Below are 23,602 nucleotides of genomic sequence, written 5' to 3' on the forward strand. Positions count from 1 at the left end.
TCTGAGATGGCGTGTACACAACCCAGAGTCTGTCTGACCCTATTATCCTCTTAAAACTACTGGTTATACAAACATGACAGGAACAAGACAGGTGCTCATCTTTTTTAATGATTGAAATCCAGTAATGAAGGACAACTCAGTACACCAGATTTTAACATTGTATTACCCTTAACATTGTTAGACCTTACACCCTACCATCAAAATCAAAGCAGTTGGACATTTAGACACACACACTAGGTCACAAACAGACAGGAGCTAGAGGAAGGAAGAGAGACGTGCGCCACCCATCAGATGGGGTTGAGGGGGGCGGGGCAGGGCAGGAGGTCCACCCCCCAGTGCCCGCTGAAAGACTCTCAAAGTACTGAATTCATTCAACATTAAATTTGAGAGAACCATGTAGCAGCTTACATACATACAGTGGTTCTTAAGTGCCAACTTAGTTATGACAAATACAAATAAATGTAAGGGCTTTCTAATAATACTTTTCAACACACTAAACAAAAAGTAACTGTAGTCAAATAACATGGACACCCAATACATTATAGGATTTCTCTATGGTTAGACAAAATATACGTAGTATTGGATGCCCAGAATCTAAATTCACCATTCACAAAAGTCAAGTATTATACAGAATGTAACATTGTCTACAGTAGATTGGGAGTGCAGAGAAAGCAAGTATACAGAACATAATGTAAATACAGACAGCACTACAAGGGCTCTGTTTGGGAGAAGAGTTTAACTGAGACAGGGCCTTAAAGAAGAGCCGTTTGCAGCGGGTCGCCACCATTTTGTTCACTTTATAGGCATGGGAGTGTGTGTTTTGTCCAAGTTACAGTACAGCAGGCTCTCTTAAGGTGTGCCCCGCCTCCCTCTCCGCTCTAAACAGAGGCGCCCGGGACGTGCAGACAGACAGGCCAGGTTGCCGCTCTTTCAGTCTGGTTTGAGTAAGAGTTATACATGGGTTTGTTTGTGTGAATAAATACAGCTGTTTCTGGTGGGCGCGTAAAGATGCCCTGGAGACTGGGGTACAGGGGGCAGAACAGAACACACCTACGTGAGGGAACCCTGGAAAGGAGTGGATTGTAGTGGGGAGGCGATTTCCTATTGGACGAGTCACCACACTGGCCTGTCCTTGGGGAGGAAGAAGAGGCCAGGTGTGTTTCAGTGCGTCTAAACTGTTGTGGGATGTACGAGTGTCTGAGCCCTGGTGTTTTGGACAGGAGGCAGAGGGACAAGGAGGGGAAGACAGTGGAGGGGTGAGAAGGGGAAAGGAGGGTAGTCATAATTCAAGGAACCACGACCACACGCATGGTGTTGGTGTAGCCAGAGCCTGGGCGCCAGCCGGTCAGGACGATCACCACATCTCCCTCCTTGAAGAACCCTCGCTCCTTGCCTGGAAAACAAAGAGCACAGGTGTCAATACCGTACACATACCAATGGAAAGTCAACATGGTCAATACCGTACACATCCCAATGGAATGTCAAAGAATGTCACCATACCAGGATTTTGAGATACCAAAACAATAAAGGCAAAACATTAAATTATCAAAAGTCAAAAGAATGGCACTTGATCCAGACAGAAACTAGGCTACTGCTCTGGCAAATCTTTGGGCATTGAGTTTAATATTACATTTGAAATGTTCAAAATTGCAATTTTTTCCCTGAGACCGCCATGTATGCATTAATGAATCAATTAGACTTTGGTAAAAAACAATCCAACTACAAACATAATGGTAATCATTTATTTGAATAGTAAATCTATTGATAATCTTGGTAGATCAAGATGTAGCCTAGGCCTACTCATAGGATGCTGAGTTATTGAGCTTATTTTGGTCTATGGGGCTACAGATGACAATCGGTTTACCTTCCATTTGTGACTTATTTTATTGTACTGATCAACAACATTTGCATAGAAGTAGCAAATCGCTTTTTAAAAAGTGCACGCTGTTTCTAAGGAAGTCAGTCACGAGGCATATGCAGTCAGTTTGGCGAGGGAGAAACGATTAACCCAGTGAATGTTTTTGGTGACAATCAGCTTTGAAATCAGCCTATTTTGCATATGATCACAAACAAAGTTCTAGGGAGGTGAATTGATGTCAACTTAAGCTGTAAGCTAGCAAGGAAAGTTAGTGTGGGTGTGCATCTTTCCCTTTCAAGACAAATCGATACATGGGCTCCGATACGTTGTAGTTTGAAGCTATTCTGTGCGAGTCTGTTGGATTAGAGGAACGACTCGATACAACACTAACATTTGTTGTATACAAACACATTCATTTTCCATTCTAAATTAAAACCTGCTGCTGATGGAGCTCAAGATCCTGGCCTCTCGGAGCTGGATCTGTCAGAGTTGACTCATATGCATGCATAAAGGATGTATTTGGTGGAAGTAGACACCCGAGCTATAAGGGATACTGGGCATCCACCCCCTCGGCACATTCCTCACTCGCTAGATGCGCAATTAAAATGGGGAATACAAATCAAATCTTCCCCGCCACCAAAAAAAAATAAAAAAAGGGGGAAAAAATAAAAAGAGTCTTCTGATGTGATTTAAGCATTGCCATCAATGTCATTGTTTCTCTATGAACAATTGTCATTGAGTGAAAAACTAAATAATTTAAAACCAAGAAAAATTAAAACAGAAAAAAATAGATTTTATAGGGCCCCCCTTAGTGGTTTATTAACCATTATTTTACCAGGTATATTGAAAAAACTGTGCAATACTTTCTCTTGTACACTAATGACACGGAAGACTTGCAGGGGAGAGGTGTGGCCATTTGAAAGCTAGAAAAAAGGTAGATCGCAAAAGTATATATATATATATTTTTAAGTAGCTCTCATCTTCTTACGGCTCATGAAAAGAGCTTTGAAATGGCTGCGGACTCTCACCCATTTCCATGGCGAAGTTGACCCGGAGGTCGACGTCCTCGGCCCAGACGTCGTGGGCAGGCTTGTTGTAGAGGACGGGGAAGATCCCACGATACAGGTGGGCCTGGCGGGCGGTCTGGCCGTTACGGGTCACAGCAATGATGGGGGCGCGGGGCCTGTACCTGGAGATCAGGTGGGCTGACCTGCACACAGACAACACAGCTCAGAACCCTTCAGCCAAGGACACACCCAAGGCCTGCTGCCATTCCCATTTCAGATTCTGGCAATATGGCTTGAACAAAACCTACACAAAATGCATTTCTGAAATATTAGGGAACTAATGATTTGATTAGTAGAGGACCTACTATAGTAAAATAAATGGTTTGCGTAAACCTAAAGTATGCATTGTCAATGGGAGATCATTTGAACTACATGTCCCCTGTAGCTCAGTTGGTAGAGCATGGCGCTTACAACGCCAGGGTTGTGGATTCGTTTCCCACGAGGGGCCAGTATGAAAAATGTATGCACTCACTAACTGTAAGTCGCTCTGGATAAGAGCGTCTGCTAAATGACTAAAATGTACGTCTAAGGATTTGTCTCATTGTGAACATTAAACAAGCCACAATCAAAGTTAACATTTCATCCTGTCAAACACTTCAGAAGCCAAGGTTATGTTGGGGTTGCAGACAGTCACTCTAGATTGGTCAAACAAAGTCAGCACAATGAGAGTTCAAAATAGTCTGGAAAATGTCAAGGTTGAGCAGTCAAAAGGGTCAGTTGATGTGAGGGTGAACACAACTCAATGACTCCTGCAGTGTTTTGTCAATACAGCTGCAGAACCTTCTACCCTGACAAACTGTATGATCTACCAATGTAGGTGTTCCCAATAATGTTGAGGACTCAAGAAAGAATAATAAAATGTTCTACTTGTAGCTACAGATCTGTCTCTACAGAGTGGCCTCTGTGCATCCCCAATTAGAACAACCCAGTTAATAATAATAATAATTGGTCATTTAGCAGACGCTCTTATCCAGAGCGACTTACAGGAGCAATTAGGGTTAAGTGCCTTGCTCAAGGGCACATCGACAGATTTTTCACCTAGTCGGCTCGGGGATTAGAACCAGCGACCTTTCGGTTACTGGCACAACGCTCTTAACCACTAAGCTACCTGCCGCCGTTCACATGTTCACATGTTCTGTGAGTCCCTTACCTGCTGCCTGTCCCTCTCCTCCCTGCCTTTCTCTTACCTGCCCGTCTTTGTGAGTACGATGAGGGCACTAGCGCAGCACTTGAATGAGGACTCCACTGCGCCACAGGCCACGGCCTCAGAGGGGTCCCGGGTCAGGTGGGTGGTGCGTCGCAGCTCCTCAAACAGCTGTCTGTGAAAGGTGGCTGCCTCAGCCTCCCGAGCAATCTGAGTGTGTGTGAGAGTGGGCCCGAGGGAGGGGGGGTTACACTCATTCACACCACCACGACACACCACCGCGAGGCGCTCCTCGCACCGGAGAGGCATGGCAAACGCTTATAAGGTCCTGGTCCAGTTCATTTACAGAGATGCATAGGTGTCACGACTAAAACACTGGCTGTCAATAAGAGCCACTACCAGATATATAGCCAATTCTTATAACAATTCAACTTTCAGTGGTCTCCAGTTTGTTGTGACCGTAAGGACCTGTAAACATGTGCCATGCCCTCTCATTCAGTCCCTGTCTCTCCCTACTCTGACTTCACAGAAACCTCCTGAGTCCCCCTCCCAACCAGCAGTGCTACAGCCACCTGCCTACCTTCCAGAGTTAGTGAGCACAATGAACGCAGAGGACAAGATCTTAAAGGAGGCTTCCACGGCTCCGATGGCGATAGCCTCGGCCGGGTCGGTGGAGTGCGGCGCCGCGCGGCGCAGGTCCTCGAACACCTGCCGATGGAACATGGCTGCCTCTGCCTCGCGAGCGATCTGGCACAGGCGAGGGCAAGATGTAGCAGACAGACAAGGAGAACGCCCGACAGACAGATAAGGAAAGAGAGTGATAGGAGGAGAGGACAGAGGGAGGGTAGGAAGTTTAGGTAAAAGGAATAGGATGAGGAGAGAGTAGGTAGGTAGAGGGAAAGGAGAGAAATGTAGGTTTAGTCAGTGCCGTTTAGTGAGACAAGAACATAACAAACATGTTAAAACACATCCAATGGGCCACCACAGCCACTCCATTTAGCTATGGCATCTAACACATCACAGCATTATAAAACACAACCTAAACTGCTTTTATGATCATATGGTAATTCTATAGTTAGAATTACATTCCGATACAGCATATCACCCAAACTGACTTTGCTCATTCAAACTAGTTAGCTGTGAAGAGGTTTTATGAGATGGGCAGATGACTATAGCCAATTGGTGTTATAACATGCATGCCTTACAGTCACACAGGTGAAGAAGCGATATTGTCAAACAGGAAATGAGACGAGTAAGAAACTGCTTTCAAAGTCCAATAGAAACAAAGAGGGAAAACATTCAAAGACAGTAAAAGAGAAGCTGTTAAGAGGCAGAGTTAGTCTGAGCGTAATGTTAGCCCTTGTGTAGGACAGTGCTTTCAGTTAACTCACAATGCATTCTTAATAGAGAGGTGAAAACATGTTTAAGAGTGTGAAGGACTTGATGCTGCAGTGAGCTCATAGGCAGGTGCTCAAGGACTGCTGAGTCACTCCTGCCTGCATCCAGAGAGGAGTGCAGCAGCAGAAATAGAGTAGGACAGTGGAGGTCAGCTGTTAAAGAGCTGAGCTGAAGAAAAGGAGGGCAGGGTCAGTCACATTCTCCACCCATGTCCTACACTCTGTCCTGCTAAACCTAGTGAGCATCCCAAACCCATCTCACATTCTCCACCCATGTCCTACACTCTGTCCTGCTAAACCTAGTGAGCATCCCCAACCCATCTCACATTCTCCACCCATGCCCTACACTCTGTCCTGCTAAACCTAGTGAGCATCCCCAACCCATCTATGGATCATCACAACATTTTGACTCAATATTATACTGGTCAAATCCAGATTGCTTTTGCTGACCCTGACAAACATCACATAAGACATAAAACATGAATAAATATGTGAAGTAGAAATGTGTGGTTGACTTCCACATGACTTCCAGTAGTCCTGACCCTCCTGTTGATAGGTCTACACAGTTTAGGTCAGGACGAGTGGTAGTCAGGGGCTGATGAGACCCAGACTGAAGGACAGTACTGGAGGGTAACTGTAGGGGGCACTCGGTCTCTCACCATGTGCTGTGTGCGGACAGCCTCCAGGGGGTAGTCTCCCTTGGCGGTCTCTCCACTCAGCATGATGCAGTCAGCTCCATCCAGCACGGCGTTGGCCACGTCACTACCCTCAGCACGGGTGGGCCTGGGCTTCTTGATCATACTCTCCAACATCTGTAGGAAGGACAGGGGTTCACAATGTCAGGCTACTAACAGTGTAATAACATGCAACCTTTCACATCACAGTACCACAACAAACGTGTGTAGCATCCCTGTTGAAATAGAAATGTCTCCTGTTTTTCAAAATAAGTGTCATAAGTAAACTGACCTGTGTGGCGCAGGTGATTGGCTTGCCGGCTCTGTTGCAGCGGCCAATCATCATCTTCTGGGCCAGGAACACTTTCTCTGTGGGGATCTCAATTCCCAGGTCTCCACGGGCAACCATGATGCCATCACTGGCTTCCATGATTTCGTCAAACCTGCACAGGGGATGGGAAAACAGGATTCAGATTTACTATTCTGATTTAACATTCCTATCGCGTTTATGAACTATGATAAGAGATACTGCATGCCATTTAATATAATGTGCATTCAGTGATGGAACGTAAAGATTTTGGGCACTGGCCAGTCGAGCACAATTTCTACTAGCCAAGGGTCCAAAATCAGCTTGTATTTCTTTGCATTTAATGCCATCACAGACCTGCGGACTCCCTCGTGGTTCTCCAGTTTGCTGATGATCTTGATGTTCTTGCCCTTCTCGCCCAGCACCTTCCTGACAGCGTGCACGTCGGCTGCTTTACGGATGAAAGAGGCAAACACCATGTCCACGCCCTGCTCCACACCGAAGGTCAGGTCAGAGATGTCCTTCTCAGAGACAGCAGGCAAGTCCACAGCAGCACCAGGCAGGTTCACACCCTTCTTACTGCCCAGGGTCCCTCCGTTCTCAATCTCACACATTAGGTAGTCGTCGCCTGGGGACACACATTGGAGAGGACACCATTACATCTCCAGGCTATAACGAATAGGAAAGAACCATCTCGATCCTTTAACCACCCAAAGGGTCAGTAAGTGAGGGGATTCTAGGGCTCATAGATCCTCAGAGGAATATTCTCTAGTCTATTTAGTTCTTTAGTGGGAGCCAGACATGGATTCTTAGATAACTCACCGATCTCCTTGACCTGGAGGGACACAAGTCCGTCATCGATGTAGATCTTGCTGCCCTGCTCCACCACCCTGGTGATGTTCTTGTAGTCCAGCCACAGATTGTCTTCATCACAGTTCTCCTGGTAGGCATCATCCAGGGTCAACTTGATCATGTTGCCCTTCTTCAGCTCCACCTCAGATGTGCCACTCTGACACACACAGGACCATGGATGAGTCACAATAGGAACCATGACTATTGGGGTTCAACCACTCACATGGCTCATTGAAGTAAAAAGGAGCAGAGTTTGAAATTGGTCAAGGAAAATCTTTAGCCAACCCTTTACCATATCAATCTCAAGCTTGAAGTAGTCCAGGATATCTTTATCACAAGCCCTTCAATATCAGTTCATACAGACGTAGGATCTTAATCTGATCACCCGGTTGCAGGAGAACTTTCCTGCAATGCAGGAAATGTAAACCTTGTAGTGTATTTGAGGTTTAAAAAGGCTTCTGAAGTTTGTAATTTCTACTTTGAAATTTCAGGCTTGATTTTGCCTTAAGAAAAAATGATCAATCCCTACTAAAAAGTATATTAACTATAATCCACATTTCCTGTAGGATTATTTCCCTGCTGTAGCAAACTGGCTTGAATTAAGATCCTACATCTGTACTCAATAATCTTTACAACAAAATGAGTGTAGTAAACATTGGATAGGGCCTCCAATCAGTTGATGTGTGCTGGGAACATGGTAGTTGATTGTTTCGACTCACTCCCTTGATAAGTCCAGTCCTGATCTCAGGTCCCTTGGTGTCCAGAGCGATGGCCACGGGGCGGTAGTGGATGCTGCCGGGCTCAAAGCTCTCACAGGCCTCACGCACATTCTTAATGGTCTCACAGTGGTACTGGGGAACAGAATAAAGAACATTTTCTAGAAGAAAATAATTTTTGAACAGGCTTGTACATTTAACACTAAAGCAATAACGCATCATTGACATTTTATTTCAGTGATGACGTGAGAGATGGACCAGGCGTGGGGAGGGAGGGGATAACTCATGAAGGGTAGAAACCTAGTGTAGGTGTAATGAGTCACGCAACTGAACATAATCACCTGACATCATATCAGGGTAGCGCAATAAGACAAGATATGCCTTATAACTACTACCAACAACTGGGTCATCAACGTGAGCGAAATATGACCGCAATCAAGGATGTGGTCTAGAGTCTAGACAGTTACCAGTAGGTCAAACATATCTAGCTACCCTCTGTATAGGTACCACTGAGAAAGTTAAAATGGTTTTCAATTATTAAGGCAAAGATGTTCTGAAGAGCAATAGAAAACACTCCCTGGATTTCTAGGAAGAGGTCACTTAAATTGGTCATATTTTCAGCTACAACATACAGTACAGAGTAATTATTTTATGTAAACAGTGCGAATCAAGAAGGCAAATGCATGTCGCAGCGGTTGACATTAACGGTTAGCCGATGGCCCTGGGCAGATAAACTGAACAGTCAAGCAGGTGGAATCTGCTTTGTGGCTGCCCGGGTTGGACAGGTGAAATTGTCCCAAAGACCACTGTTATTTCGCATTGATTCTACTGTTCCATTTGTTCATTAGCAACTCACAACAAAAAAAGAAACCAAGGCCAAGCCATTACACAGTTATTTCCCCACTCCATCTAGTTCACACACGCGCTCCCATTAGGCCTTCAGAAATACTGCCTATAAAAACGTATCTAACTGATGGGATACATAAAACTGTAGACAAGCTACATTCCTTTTCCCCTTCCATGTCTCACTCAATTCCGACCGCTCCCTCTAGTTTACACACAAAAGCTCCCATTAGGCCTGCAGAAATACTACCTATAAAATATATATAACTGATGGGGTACACAACTGTAGACAAGCTACATTCCTTGCCACTCATGAACACGATCACAAATAAAACAAATTGACTGGTTGATTGAAGTAGGAAGTAGGCCTGCGTTCCAACCACAAGCTGCATTTTTTGAATTGGTGGTGTGTATTTTCCTGTACCATTTTGTAAACTGCTAGTGTGCCATTTAGAATAAGTTACAACCCCCCTAAACCTAGGCAGGTTTCAGACTGAAATATGCAACAAAAACATTGTTTTGGTAAGTCAAAGAGCATATTGTTTTGAGAATCATTAGTCTACGTTGTTATTATTTAATAAAATCCTGCCCACCAAGTTTAAGCTCAAACTAAACATGGAAAACCAATTAACACCCACCAAATCTGGTGAATTTAAGCTCTCAACTCCTAATACTAAGGGAAAAACACCCTGTTAAAAACGGAAGTAAACTCTAAACAGTTAGAAGGCTGCACCTATTTCGGAAGCACGAGTCGTGGATCAACTGGCGCTTGCAGCCCTTCATTTAGGAAATCACCTCATAAGTCAAGTGTTTCAGTTTAGACAGAATATTCATTTCATTTCGTTGCCCAGTGTGCTAGCTAGGAAGTGGGTTTACAGTTTCATTAATTTGCCATGAGAAAAAGGCTTGTGGAAAAAGCAACTCCCTCACGAGCCGCTCATCAGTGAAGGGATAGAATTCTATTTTTGGCAAATGCTTTTCACTTGACTACTGTAGAAAGTTGAGTTAATAAAGAATCCACATTATGAATACCTCTTCTCAGCAAGTTAGACATAATGGGCCTCCCAAGTGGCGCAGTGGTAGCTGTGCCACTAGAGATCCTGGTTCGAGTCCAGGTTCTGTCACAGCCAGCCGCGACCGGGAGACCCATGGGGCGGCGACCGGGAGACCCATGGGGCGGCGCACAATTGGCCCAGCGTCGTCCAGGTTAGGGGAGGGTTTGGCCGGCAGGGGTATTCTCATCCCATTGCGCACTAGCGACTCCTGTGGCAGGCCGGGCGCAGTGCATGCGGACATGGTCGTCAGGTGTACGGTGTTTCCTCTGACATATTGGTGCGGCTGGCTTCCGGGTTAAGCGGGCATTGTGTCAAGAAGCAGTGCGGCTCAGCTGGGTTGTGTTTCGGAGAACGCACAGCTCTCGACCGTCGCTTATCCCGAGTCCGTATGGGAGTTGCAGCGACGGGACAAGACTAACTAGCAATTGGAAACCCCCCCCCCCCCCCCCCCCCCCAAAAAAAAGACAAATAAGAAGAAAAAAAATAGGACAAAACAAAGCATGTTTTTGAGTTCTGTGATTTAAAAAAATTTTGGGACTGCTGTGGCTGGTGAATTTTTAATTCACAAGACACTATGGCTGGTTCATCAAAAAGTGAATTTAATTCCCCCATGTTGGAGTGAAAGACAATTCAATTTATGGCATGTGCAAGTGTAAAACCAAATAAAAATGTTGGCCAAGTAACCATAATCTTCAGGCATGTGAAAACTGCTCCCAACTTGCCAGATGGGCAAGTGCCCATGAGAGCTTATTGTCAACCCGATTTATGCCTAGTCCCTATTCAGATTAGACACTCCGCGCAATACCCGTTAGCAGTTGTAAACTTGTGTGGTTACCTCTTTGTAAACCTTATTCACAGACAGCATGACCAGGACATTTACTCATCAAGAGAACACGGTTTACAAAGAGTTAAATACGCTACTACAACCTGCCTGTCCACATGTACATTACAACTATGCTGATGGTTTTGAGTGGCAGTGCTAGAGTTGCCCTTGGAGACAGCTGCCCCAGATGGATCATGATGCTTCTCCCCATCTGGGTAACGTAACCGGCGCTTTACCTAAGCACTTAATTGGCAGGTAATCAGACAGGGCTTCATTTCCATTCTCTCCTTCCCAGTTATACTGCACTGTTGTTACTGTATCACCACAAACAGCCTTGGCATCAAAGGTGCCAATAGTGCACAGTGCCAAATTACACCAAGATAACTACATTCTCAGCATATGCCTTAGATCAGCTAGTCAGACGAAGCCAGGTAATCTGAGAACTGGGTATAGTTTCAACAAGTGGAAATGTCATTCCATGAAGCTATAAATAAAAGACGTGGATGTGGCCTTCCTAACATTCTGATAAGCCTCCATGACGCGGCACAGTCAGTAGAGGGTCAGAAGACAGGATGACAAGGCGAGTGGCTCAGGCCCCCTGCCTGAGAGTAGCAGGTTAAGACAGAGGAAGCGTCTTTGGCCTGCTGAGTGACCTCTACATAACAGGGAATTGGAGCAGGTGACGAGTGGGCGTGACTCCACCTGTTGCTACAGGCCAGCACCCTGGGTGGGGTGATAAAGCTACAAGAGGAAGACACAGATTAAGTATTTATAGTGGCACAAGCCACCTCAGGTTAGGTTTCCACTGCTGTCTGCTCCATCTCACAGTTTAGTGCCTACCTTTGATCCTGGCCAGACAACTCCACCCTTGAACTGCACAACCTGGTTGGCACGCAGTACATCACACGTTCAACAACATCTTCTGAAGGTAGCAGATACGTTGCAAAGGAGCATGCCTGACTGACAATGACGAGTGGCATTAAGAAGAGACATTGGAGCAGCTAAACTTGACCTAAAGCTCATCAAAAACAGCCCGTGTGTGCTATTTTTTAACTAGGCAAGTCTGTAAATAAGAATTTCTTCTGAACTATGACGGCCTACCCCGGCCGACGCTGGGCCAATTGTGCGCCGCCCTATGGGACTCCCAATCACGGCCGGTTGTGATACAGCCTGGAATCTAACCAGGGTCTGTAGTGACACCTCTAGCACTGAGATGCAGTGCCTTATACCGCTGCACCACCTGGGTAGGGCTGTGTAGAAGTGTGTGATCTTCCTCCACTGTAGCAGTCTAGGTGTCTAGACATGCTAGGGAACCCACCTCGTGAGATCCATGGGAGAAGTTCATGCGAGCGATGTTCATCCCAGACTTGATCATCTCCTTCAGCATGTCCACAGAGCGGGAGGCTGGCCCTGTTATGACAGATAGGAGTTAGAGGTCGGGTTTAAATATCAGCATACATACACTAGTGTGATGTCATACAGTAGGCATTTCATAGCATCATCCTATAGTAGAGGGCCTTTAAAATGCTGATGTAAAAATAGTATAAGCCTACAGACATTTGAAAGCTAGTATCCATCGGGGGTGCGTGTGTTAGGCTGGGCGATATACTGGGGTATTTGGAAATAGCCACGGGATGTTTTTCAATACTGTCAAAGCTATTTCTTTGAAGTTTTGTTTTATACATTTGAATATTTGTAGATACTTTAAGTAAATACCTGCAGTCAACTTGTGATAAAGATTGCGTTCTTCATTTCAACTGTCACAATTTTATTATGAAGCTTACCGGTAGTCCCCAGTCACGTGGTGTTTACAAGCACACAACGACGAGAGACCGGAGCCTTGTGAGTCACTCACTGTTGTGCAGCACGCGCCAGGTCATCTAGTTACAGTAATGAATTCACAACTAAAAGTTTGCCAGCTAGATATCTAATAACTATTAAGTTAACTGTCTAAAATGTGCTAAATGCTCTGCAGTTGTGCATTTGGTTTACTAATTTAGTAGCTAGTTTGCAATCTAGCTGAAGCAGGATGTCAGTCCTCTATATAGTTTAGGTCAGAGACAAATAAATGTACAATGCGTTCGTTAGCATTTAGTTAGCATTCTCTATGGGATTTCACATGTACGTGTTAGCATTGCTAACCGCCGGATTACAGAGGCTCAGTGGGGTTTGAAAATAGCGGCCCTTGTGTTCAGTGCCGGTATTACCGAATATCCCGGGATGGCACAAGGTTGGTATGAAGGTTTGACAATCTGGATACCTCCCAAGCCTAGTGTGAGAGTGTGTGGCCACTGACCGATAGTGCAGATGATGCCAGTGTTGCGGGCGGTGGTGGGCTCAGAGTCGATGTCCAGCAGGCACATGTGCTCCAAGAAGGTGTCGGCCATGGCAGCGCCGAGCTGCTGCGTCTGGACGAAGGCAGAGCCCATGTCTTGAGACTTTGAACCGGGCATGATGGCAGAATTTGAAGAAGTCCTGGAGGAGGAGAGGGAGAGAGAAGAGGTGATATGAAAGGCATACTACTAAGACAGTAAGGGGCCAATGGTTCACGCAATTCAGTTTCTCCAATCTCTAGCATTATCAGGTCATGGACTGGACTGCCACATTAAACACAGGACCACACTGGTTCATGAAACCATACACTTTAGATCCAGTCTACAACACAGAATTGCGTAATGAATTAGCACACAACAGCTTATTGAGGCACAGTGTGTGGCTTTGAATCAATTGAAGTCTGTGCAAATAACTTTGTGGAATGAGGAACCTATTCAGAATACAACTACAGCTGAAAAAACCAGGAAGTGTGATTGAAGCCCCTTCCCTGCTGGTTCTCATGCTGCACCAGACAGACATGGGCCTAAATACAATTGATCTATAAACATGCCAGGGCTACAGATTCATGTTGAGGCTATTCCTAACCAGTAACATTCCACAGAATTCTCAGATTGAGGAGCACATTGAGCGGTTTGTACATTGTGTTCTCCCCCCCCTCCCCTGGACTGAGTCACCCATGGCAACAGCAGCCCGCAGCCCTGGCTGGCAGTGTTTTCATTACTTCCTCCCTGCCCAGGACAGATCACTTTCAACATGGCTCAATACAGAGCTGTTGAAAACAAGGGGACATTTCGAGAAGAACTGCCTCAAACCCAATAGGTTACTTCATAGTATTAGAAAGTTATCTTGCTCAAGAGTCAAGACTCTTCCCTTTTCTAGTGTCCATCTTTACAGTATTACACAACAGGTTCTTCTGTAGGTCAGGCCAAATTCTCAATGGCTTCATGGCAGGCTAAAAAACAGTCAATGAGGTAGCTGTTTGTGTAAGGTGGAGCATCTCTACTTTGAGAGTGTGGAGTCTGAGTCAACGCTGCAGTCTGCTACAGGGGCTCTGTTGCCATGGTTATATCACCCAGGAATGTGGCAATATATAGCCTACATACCACATAAAGGTATGACGAGGGAAATCACTGGAGGCTGCCCTGGACACAGACAGGGTTACCAAGCAGTAGCCTAAACACTAACCAGTGGAGAGTTTTGACTTTCACCTAGTCTAAATTATACAGTGACACTTGCATGAACATGCTCACTGATTGCTTCTTCAAGGTGGAGCTTCTAGGAAATACTAAACTTTCTAATATGTTACATCTGTTGGTCTACCTTGGTGCATGTTGTGGTGAACAGATGCCAGTTTCACTAGTCTGGCAGACCTTTAAGACACTACTTAAAAACAGATGAGATAATCTGAAGAATGCATAGGGACAGAGAGAGCACGTTATTCTCCTCAATAGCGCTGCTTACTGAAAAGCACACCACAATCGTATCACATATTTCCCCTCAAAATTACTAGCCTAGCTTGAATTAGCCGAGGCTAGATTGGTTAGCCTAACATTTGCATTAGCCAATGTTGTATTCCGCACCCCAAAACCTCTTTGTTCTCATTCATTTGGCTACAGATTATCCTCTCTGCAAGTAGGCTATTCAGTAGGGCTGGGAATTGCCTGGGACCTTAGGATATTATCACGATACTTCGGTGTCAATACGATATGTATTGCGATTCTCTCTGTATTGCGAGTCGATACTGTGATTTTATTGCGATTCGACGTTCCAAACATATTGCTCAGCATATGTCTGCTGCAGAGGGACGAGAGAGCCATAAGAAAACAAGTAATCAGTCATGGAAATAAAAGCCCTGAAAAAAAAAAATAGGCTCCCTATTTAATAAGAAGATGGAGAACAAGCTATGAAGGAAAAATACTGGAGTTTTGGTGCAGGTACAGCCAACTAGCGCAAAAATAATATTGCGATATTGTCCAAAATAATATCCCGATATGTAACTATCGATCCCCCACCATCACTAGTATTTAGGGCAGGCTACCCTCTAGAACCAGGCCTACACACAGCTCATCTCTTTCAGTGTGTAAATGCATCGTGACAGGGCCATTCCACACAGCAGCAGTAAAACCAATAGGCGGCAGCTCAGTGACATCACAGAGCCAGCAGCCCAGTGTTGTACGTGAGCGTGGTCACATCCTGCTCTCTCCAGACTCCCAACTGCACACACAGAATGAGACAGCAGGGGCTAGGGGTAGCCCCCAGACAGAGCACAGTGTAGACTGCATAGGGAGGCTGCTGAACAGAAATCATACAATGTCTTATCTCAAATGAGGCCTAGATTATTATCCCTGGAACACACTGTTTACAGCAGCCGGCAGAAAGCCCAACAGGGTGATTTTATTGTGCCAACACAAAGGCTGGTTAGGTAACCAACAACAACACTTGACAAACTCAAGAGGTTGTCGATATCAAGTTCAACATTTGCAAATGAATTATGCACATTGAAATCAGTGCCATAGGCTACATAAAATGCATACAGTGCCACTTTATAATGCAGTTGTTGTTTATATGGTCAATTTGGTTTAATTCCTTCCTTTGAAATCAACCGGGACTTGTTTGGAATTATCCTACAGCCTCTGAGGTGGTCCTGACATGACCCAGCCTGCTAGGCTTCCTCAGTGAAACACTCCTTACCCTGTGACGAACACAAAGCTAGGCTGATGATGGCTCACCAAAAGATGCTCTACAGTCCAAGGCCATGCCAAGACAGTCTAAGCCACCCTTTATTACTGAGAGACACCATTCATAAGCCTGTGACAAAGATGTAAAGTATGTTAGGGCTGACCTAGGGCCAGTGACACACACCAGTAATAAACCTAAGTGACCCAGATGCATGTCTAATTTTAGAGCTGCCCTGCTGCTATCAATCCATTCCAACAGCACCGCTCACTGGAACAGAATATGCATCCCTGCTCTCCATGCCCTTCCTTTCACTTTCTGTCTATGCCTACATAACACCCCCCCCCGCTTCACTCACAAATTCACACATGCATGCCATGCACACACTGCGATGCCTCCACTGCGCATTGGCAGCATAGCAAGAGGTTGCCTTACAGGATTTACGTTGCATGACATTCTAGGAGCAGCCATGATGACACTGACGTAGCCTATAATCCTGCACTGGTGACCTCAGAGAAGCCCAGCTCTCTACGCTACATTGATTCAGTCTCGTCATCCAGCTATGTGACGTTACATACCAGTAGACCTTTCTGTTCCTCCTGGGGACGTATAAGCACGTAGCTGCCACAGACCTCCAGAGGATCCCCAGTCTGTGTGACCCCCGGTCCCAGCAGAGCTAACCGGACAAGCATGGACTCCTGGTAGAGTGACTTGCCTGCCTATACACGGCTCAGGAATAAATCCTCTTCTCTTCAGTGAAGACAATGTGCTGCAGCACACACAGTACAGGCTGCTGCATCCATGGAGCAGGCTGCCTGCCCTGATACTGCAGATATACATGAGACCTTCAAACCCACCGTTTACCACAGCCATACTATGCTTGCAGCACTAGGTCATATTACCCCTAGGGCTCTAAAAATGGTGGATGTGTATTCTAATAATAACACAGGGTAAGCCTATGTAGAAGAGAAAACACTGCCTGGGATTAGTGCATTGCATCATGCTGCCCTGGGGTGGCAGTAGTCATACGTCACTGGGTGGGTGACACCATTGCATTCTGTGCTGCATTGCACAGCAGATAACCATGTTCTGCTGGGCTGCAGACTAGCGTTACTCAGCACCTGTAGCCACTATGCTAGTCTCACATTGCCAGACAGCGAAGAGCAGGAGGCAAGGCTACCACTATGCATGGCAGAGACACCAGCTGCGGCAGGCCTACTGCAGCAAAACAGATTGTCACTGTTGACCTACACCCCTCAACACTGCAGCAGGTTAAGGACAGTTCACAGAGGAGCCATGGCTATAATTCTTCTTACTCAACTCTCAATGGCAGTGGAGTACGAGACCAGGAGTATGATGTGCAGAATAATGAGTAATAGGTGGGGTTTTCAACCTGGGGATTCTGGCTTCTTATTCACCTCATTGCGAATAAACTTCAGAGGAAGAGCTGCCTAGTCATTCTTCCTGTGTACCGTTAGGGGTTATTTCATGATTTGACACTGAGTAATTTCCTGCTGTAAGTTTCCAAAGTGACACCATACTGAGTGTATTTCAGACAATTACTGTGGGGCCTGCAGCATACGTGCTTCCAGCCCAGTACTCTGGGTATGCAGATTGCCGAATAGGGCACTAACGTATACGTTGGAACATACCATAGTATAGCCCAGCCCCTTCCTCCACAAGATTCCTAACCTACTGAGATATGCTACTATGCCCTAGCGCCCCAAAATAGAAGCTGGCTCCCTCAAGTGACCTGTCTGATGCAGTGTAAAGTATAGGGCCAGGGTGGCTTGTATTTCCTCCTACACTAACACAGGGCCAGAAGAATCTGTTCCATCCATAACAATGGCTGAGCATCTCAGGAATAGTCCTAACCAGACATAGGAGCACTAAACCTTAATTTGAAGCCTAAATTAGTTCTGAGACTGACTAACCACACACATTTCAGATATGAAATTGTTAAAGCTAGTCTAGGCAGGCTTAATCAAAAACCAACTGAAACAGTATGAAGCCAGCAAAGCAAGATCTCTTGTAGGCCTATATGACCATTTGACATGGAAGGTGGGAGAAATGGAAGAACTCTGACCAAGGTCAGGGTTTGATGCAGGCTAGCTGATAGCGCTATAGTAATGATGGATGACTAGTCAATAAACAGGCACTGCAGAGGTATTCTAGAAGGTTGCACAAACTCATCCCAGAGTCAAAGCCTATCCATTCTGACATAGTGCCCTATAAAAATCTGTTTCTTTTGTCACGATTCAATTTTTTCCCCCCTCCAGGTTCACTCTCAAAAATCACTTTTTAAATAGAAAAACTAAAATTGGATGTTCTAAGTCCACAACAATGCTTAAACCACATCAGGAGTCCGCTTTTGATGTCTGGGGGGAAAAAAATCTAAATTTCGGGGTGTAGTTATCCTTTAATTCCAGTACACACCTAGCAAAACTCAGTTTTTTTGCGGTGTTTTTGTAACCCACATCTGATAGTAGTTTGCAAAACAAAAACCCACTGGATTGATGCAAATTATCATTGTAGCATTCTGCCAGGTAAGTATTTTGGGAAAGCCTTAATGTTACTAGCATCATCGCTAACTGCAACACAAAGTAGTTAAGCGCACCGCACATACAGGGGGGAATTCTCCGTGCCTCTTCAGAAATACGAGGCACTGATGCCTTCTGGTAATATCTTATGATAAACTTGTGCAAATTAATTGATTCCCCTACTAAAGTTCAAAACATTTGAATATTGTTGAATTCCGTTTTAATGTCTGGATTCCTTCCGCGTTCTCCGGATCGGGAATTTTATAGGGCCCAAGAGTTTGACAGGTCAGTGAGGGCATACTACTGCAGTAAAGGTGCTTGTTCTAGACTTATTTCCAACAAAAGGACACCAGACAAAAGGATCCGTTACCAACGCAGGTGCCACAGTGAGAATAACAGTTTTGTTCAGGAGGCCGGGTGGACCGCACATCTCATAATTATTATTAAAACAACCGATTAATTAAATTGGTAACATGAGATTGGTCCCAGTCATCAGTTTGCAATACAGTGCATCCACTGATGCGCCACAGGTCACGTTTCCATCTCTGCGTCACATTTTCAAGAACTCGAGATATCGCGAAGAGAAACTGGCCAATGGAATGCCAAGTTCATCGGGCAACCACACCCACCACGTAAGACAAGAAGACAAACTCACTCGTATTCTTCCCATTTTAAAATAAAAATATTTTAGACTGACATGTTAGTTCATGACAAATAACACCACTCAGAAAATAGTTGTTAACTAGTAAGTTCACCTGTATGAATAGTTAACTGGAGAAAGCTGCCTCTCACTGAGTTAGTCACTGACAAACGACACCATTCTTTGTATGACTACAACACCATTGTTTGAAAGTTGAAAAGGTTTAACATGGTTCCAAGTGACCATTACAGTTAAGACTTACGTTAAGTGACCTCTTACTAGGTAGCTAGACAGTTATATTTTGGCATACATCCCTTGCCTGGACTATGCCACAAAAGAAACCAGCTGCCAAAACAGAATATTTGAACGTCAATTGAATAAAAGGGACATTTGGTGACAGAAGTCCAGCAAAACAAAAGTACATCATGTCATTAGCTAGCTACAGCTCTTGTGATAATACTCACCTTATCTCGATGCACGACTGCTAGACTGACGTATTTCTCTTATACCCAGCAGCTCAAGGTGATCTCCCAAACTAAACCGGAACTAGTTTTGTGCGATCCATCACGTATCCGTCCGCGATAAAGAAGTAGGTCCTATTAAAATTATATCATGAATTCAATCAAAATATATGGTTTCAATCATTCATACATATTTAGAATGTATTTATGTATGATTTATGATGTATTCTTTGAAGAAAAAACCCGGTAAACTAGGGCTTGGAACTATAAACCAAGGGGAATAAAGGAACATAATGGAAGTGCGGTGATGCGATACCGCTGATGTCCAATCACGAACCTGAGAAGCATCTCTGAAGCATGGGGCCGACATGTGACTCAGGAATGCGGTACAATTTCTTGAACATCTCATCGGAATGAGTACCATAGCGTCTTATATTCAATTACCTGCATTTCAGTGACACTATGCTCAATCTCACTGTATAGTCGATAGTTGCATAAATATATGCGGGAGATGTGAAAATCCCAGGAAAGAGACACCAAAAAATGCATGTACATCCTCGAAGCCGCAGTGCCTCATGGGATGCACCATGACTGAAAGTTTATATTATTGTGTAATTAACAAATATGTCAGAAAATGATCGTGTCTCGCTCTCAAACAAATCAGTACCTCTCTCCTTTCCAGTCTCCACTCATCTCACCCACACACATAGTATCTGATGAGGATGACGACGATATTTTACATAACTGTAGTTACCACCACGATACTACTAATCATGCAAGGCAGTTCCCCACCATATCACTTTAACAGTTACATTTTTCATTCAGAGACTTCAGAGGGGTCTGTCAGCAGCACCAGTTTAACCACAGATAGAAGGAGACAGTTTATAGGATGAGATCATTTATAATCAACAGCTCCCTCTAGTGTTCATTATGAAGAAGCGCTTAGCTGAGGCTTAGCTTGCTGTGGCTAAACTACAGTTGAATATTCCTTCCCACAGTACAAACCTTTGATAGTTTCCCTCTTTAACATTTTCTCTTACTTTTATATCATGCTGTATATTTTTGGTAAAGTAGTTATATAAACAGAAACCCTTTCACTCAACGCGAGCTCTTATAACAGATGGGAGTGAGACTACATGACTAAAATGTAAATGTACATGTCCTGCCTAATCCTCATCAAGCCAAGTTAGAGGCAAATTCCTACCTGTTGTCACTGTTGAAGTGTTCTAACTGTGAAGCGATTGTCTACATGTCATCATGTACACCATTTAGTCCTGGAATGTAACCCCTCCCTCCCTGTCCCCTCCTACAGTAGTCCTCACCTGATCTCAACGGTAACGTTGCTGCAGCTGCTGCCACTGCCCATGTTGGCTTCTCCCTGGCCCCGGCCAGACTCTGGCTGTGTCCTGCACTCTGCTCTGCTTCCTTAGACCAATGGACACCTGCCCAGGTGAGGGACATTCCCTCCAACCCAATCACCTGGTCACGCTGGCCAAGCCCCCACCTGTCACAAGGCATTATCGTCTCACACATCACCTCTATGAGGTACAGTAAGATAACCCTCACCCTGGTGAAATCCTCAGTCAAATCCTATAGATGTATAGATATTAAATAAGCGGCTGTGATGATATATTCATATTTTGATTTGTGAGATTATTTGCTGTCTGACTATGATGATAGTTTATTTTCATATAATGTCAAATCTTCATCAAGTTTTTATAATTTTTCATTGAAGTGATCCTCTGAGAAGGTTTGTACACTTGTCCTGTATAATTATGTCTGTGCAGTATAACTGAGTTGATTACTGTCCTACAGTGCATTCAGAAAGTATTCAGACCCCTTTACTTTTTCCACATTTTGTTACGTTACAGCCTTATTCTAAAATTGATTAAATTATAATTTTTTCCCCTCATCAATCTACACAATACCTTATAATGACAAAGCGAAAACAGGTTTTTAGAAATGTTTGCATATGTATTAAAAATTAAAAACAGAAATACCTTTTTTACATAAGTATTCAGACCCTTTGCTATGAGACTCGAAATTGAGCTCAGATGCATCCTGTTTCCATTGATCATCCTTGAGATATTTATACAACTTGATTGGAGTCCACCTGTGGTAAATTCAATTGATTTGACATTATTTGGAAAGGCACACATCTGTCTATATAAGGTCCCATAGTTGACAGTGCATGTCAGAGCAAAAACCAAGCCATGAGGTCGAAGGAATTGTCCGTAGAGCTCCGAGACAGGATTGTGTCAAGGCAGAGATCTGGGGAAGGTTACCCATTTCTTTTCAGCATTGAAGGTCCCCAAGAACACAGTGGCCTCCATCATTCTTAAATGGAAGAAGTTTGTAACCACCAATACTCTTCCTAGACCTGGCCGCCCGGCCAAACTGAGCAATCGGGGGAGAAGGGTCTTGGTCAGGGAGGTGACCAAGAACCCAATGGTCACTCTGACAGAGCTCTAGAGTTCCTCTGTGGGGATGGGAGAACCTTCCAGGACGACAACCATCTCTGCAGATCTCCACCAATCAGGCCTTAATGGTAGATTGGCCAGACGGAAGCCACTCCTCAGTAAAAGGCACATGACAGCCCGCTTGGAGTTTGCCAAAAGGCACCTAAAGGACTCTCAGACCATGAGAAACAAGATTCTCTGGTCTGATGAAACCAAGATTGAACTCTTTGGCCTGAATGCCAAGCGTCACGTCTTGAGGAAACCTGGCACCATCCCTACGGTGAAGCATGGTGGTGACAGCATCATGCTGTGGGGATGTTTTTCAGCGGCAGGGACTGGGAGACTAGTCAGGATCGAGGGAAAGATGAACAGAGCAAAGTACAGAAAGATCCTTGATCCAACGACCCTAAGCACACAGCCAAGACAACGCAGGAGTGGCTTCGGGACAAGTCTCTGTAAGTCCTTGAGTGGCCCAGCCAGAGCCCGGACTTGAACCCGATCTAACATCTCTGGAGAGACCTGAAAATAGCTGTGCAGCGACGCTCCCCATCCAACATGACAGAGCTTGAGAGGATCTGCAAAGAAGAATGGGAGAAACTCCCCAAATACAGGTGTGCCAAGCTTGTAGCATCATATCCAAGAAGACTCGAGGCTGCAATCACTGCCAAAGGTGCTTCAACAAAGTACTGAGTAAAGGGTCTGAATACTTATGTAAATATGATATTTCCGTTTTTTATTTTTAATACATTTGCAAAAATGTCTAAAAACCAGTTTTTGCTTTGCCATTATGGGGTATTGTGTATAGATTAATGAGTTAAAAAATGTGGAAAAAGTCAAGGGGTCTGAATACTTTCCGAATGCACTGTATATTTGTCTTTAGGCAGAGAATCTTTACAAGGGTCACTGCACTTTGGAATTCCTGCCATAACACATCAGCAAAGAGTGAGACAGTGCTCCTTACTACGAGTGGACACACAGCAGAGCCGAACGGACAGTTTGTCCAGAGCCTAATCTCTCCATTACATTGGTCAGTACTTACCACGATGCAGGGATCTAACCAGGGTAAACACTGATTAAGACCGTTGCACAGAGGCTAATTGCCATTGTCTCAGACTCTGATTCAGCCACTGTACCGTATCCTAAACAATAGGCTGCTATGTAATTGCTATACACAATGCAATATACATTAAATACTGTATCATTGCTTCTACATTTCATGAGTTAATTAGAATGTAATACGTGTAGTGTTTGGTGGTTTCGTTCCTGAGGTTTCACTGTATATCATCTTTTCATTTAATCTTTTAGAAAATACGATTTGAGAGCGTAACAGACAGAATGGTCCTAAAATAGTCTCAGACAACACACACACACACACACACACACACACACACACACACACACACACACACACACACACACACACACACACACACACACACACACACACACACACACACACACACACACACACACACACACACACACACACAGTCATCACAGCACTAACAGGACTGCCATTTTCCTCCATTTTTCTCACCCCCTTCTCCCCCTTAGCAGAAACATAGTCAGCTGCAAGTCACATGACCAGCTGCTAGCTCCAACTGAGCATGCTCAGGCCCCTAAGTGTTGTCAGGCAAAAAATAAGACGGCAGTATGAGCAGAGATCTGCAATAGATAAACACAGACATAGAGCAGCCACCGGGAAGCAGAGAGGCTGATACCGACAGGGAGAGAAAGGGAGGCAGCAATTTTGGCA

The 23,602-nt window shown here is 44.7% G+C and overlaps 1 protein-coding gene across 3 annotated transcripts; it reads right to left on the bottom strand.

Moving 5' to 3' along the window:
- Window positions 1–90: 90 nt before the first annotated feature.
- LOC311128350 (pyruvate kinase PKM) lies at window positions 91–19,713 on the bottom strand. 3 transcript variants are annotated; one of them, XM_084160461.1, is made up of 11 exons: window positions 19,391–19,713; window positions 13,033–13,211; window positions 12,055–12,146; window positions 8,019–8,150; window positions 7,270–7,456; window positions 6,805–7,075; window positions 6,433–6,583; window positions 6,126–6,278; window positions 4,650–4,816; window positions 2,887–3,068; window positions 91–1,393 (listed from the first exon to the last, which is right to left on the bottom strand). In XM_084160461.1, exons 2-11 carry the CDS (start codon window positions 13,187–13,189, stop codon window positions 1,287–1,289), a joined length of 1,599 nt encoding a protein of 532 aa, XP_084016587.1. In that variant the 5' UTR covers window positions 13,190–13,211; window positions 19,391–19,713; the 3' UTR covers window positions 91–1,286. The 3 variants fall into 3 exon arrangements, 2 of the variants coding, with proteins under 2 accessions (XP_084016587.1, XP_084016588.1); XM_084160462.1 differs by lacking the exon at window positions 4,650–4,816 and adding an exon at window positions 4,113–4,279 and having other exon boundaries at window positions 19,391–19,458; XR_014613204.1 differs by lacking the exons at window positions 91–1,393; window positions 2,887–3,068; window positions 4,650–4,816 and adding exons at window positions 3,769–3,853; window positions 4,050–4,279 and having other exon boundaries at window positions 19,391–19,458.
- Window positions 19,714–23,602: the final 3,889 nt, after the last annotated feature.

This window comes from Coregonus lavaretus (assembly GCF_964263955.1).
Source record: "Coregonus lavaretus genome assembly, chromosome: 4".
Taxonomy (NCBI): Eukaryota; Metazoa; Chordata; class Actinopteri; order Salmoniformes; family Salmonidae; genus Coregonus; species Coregonus lavaretus.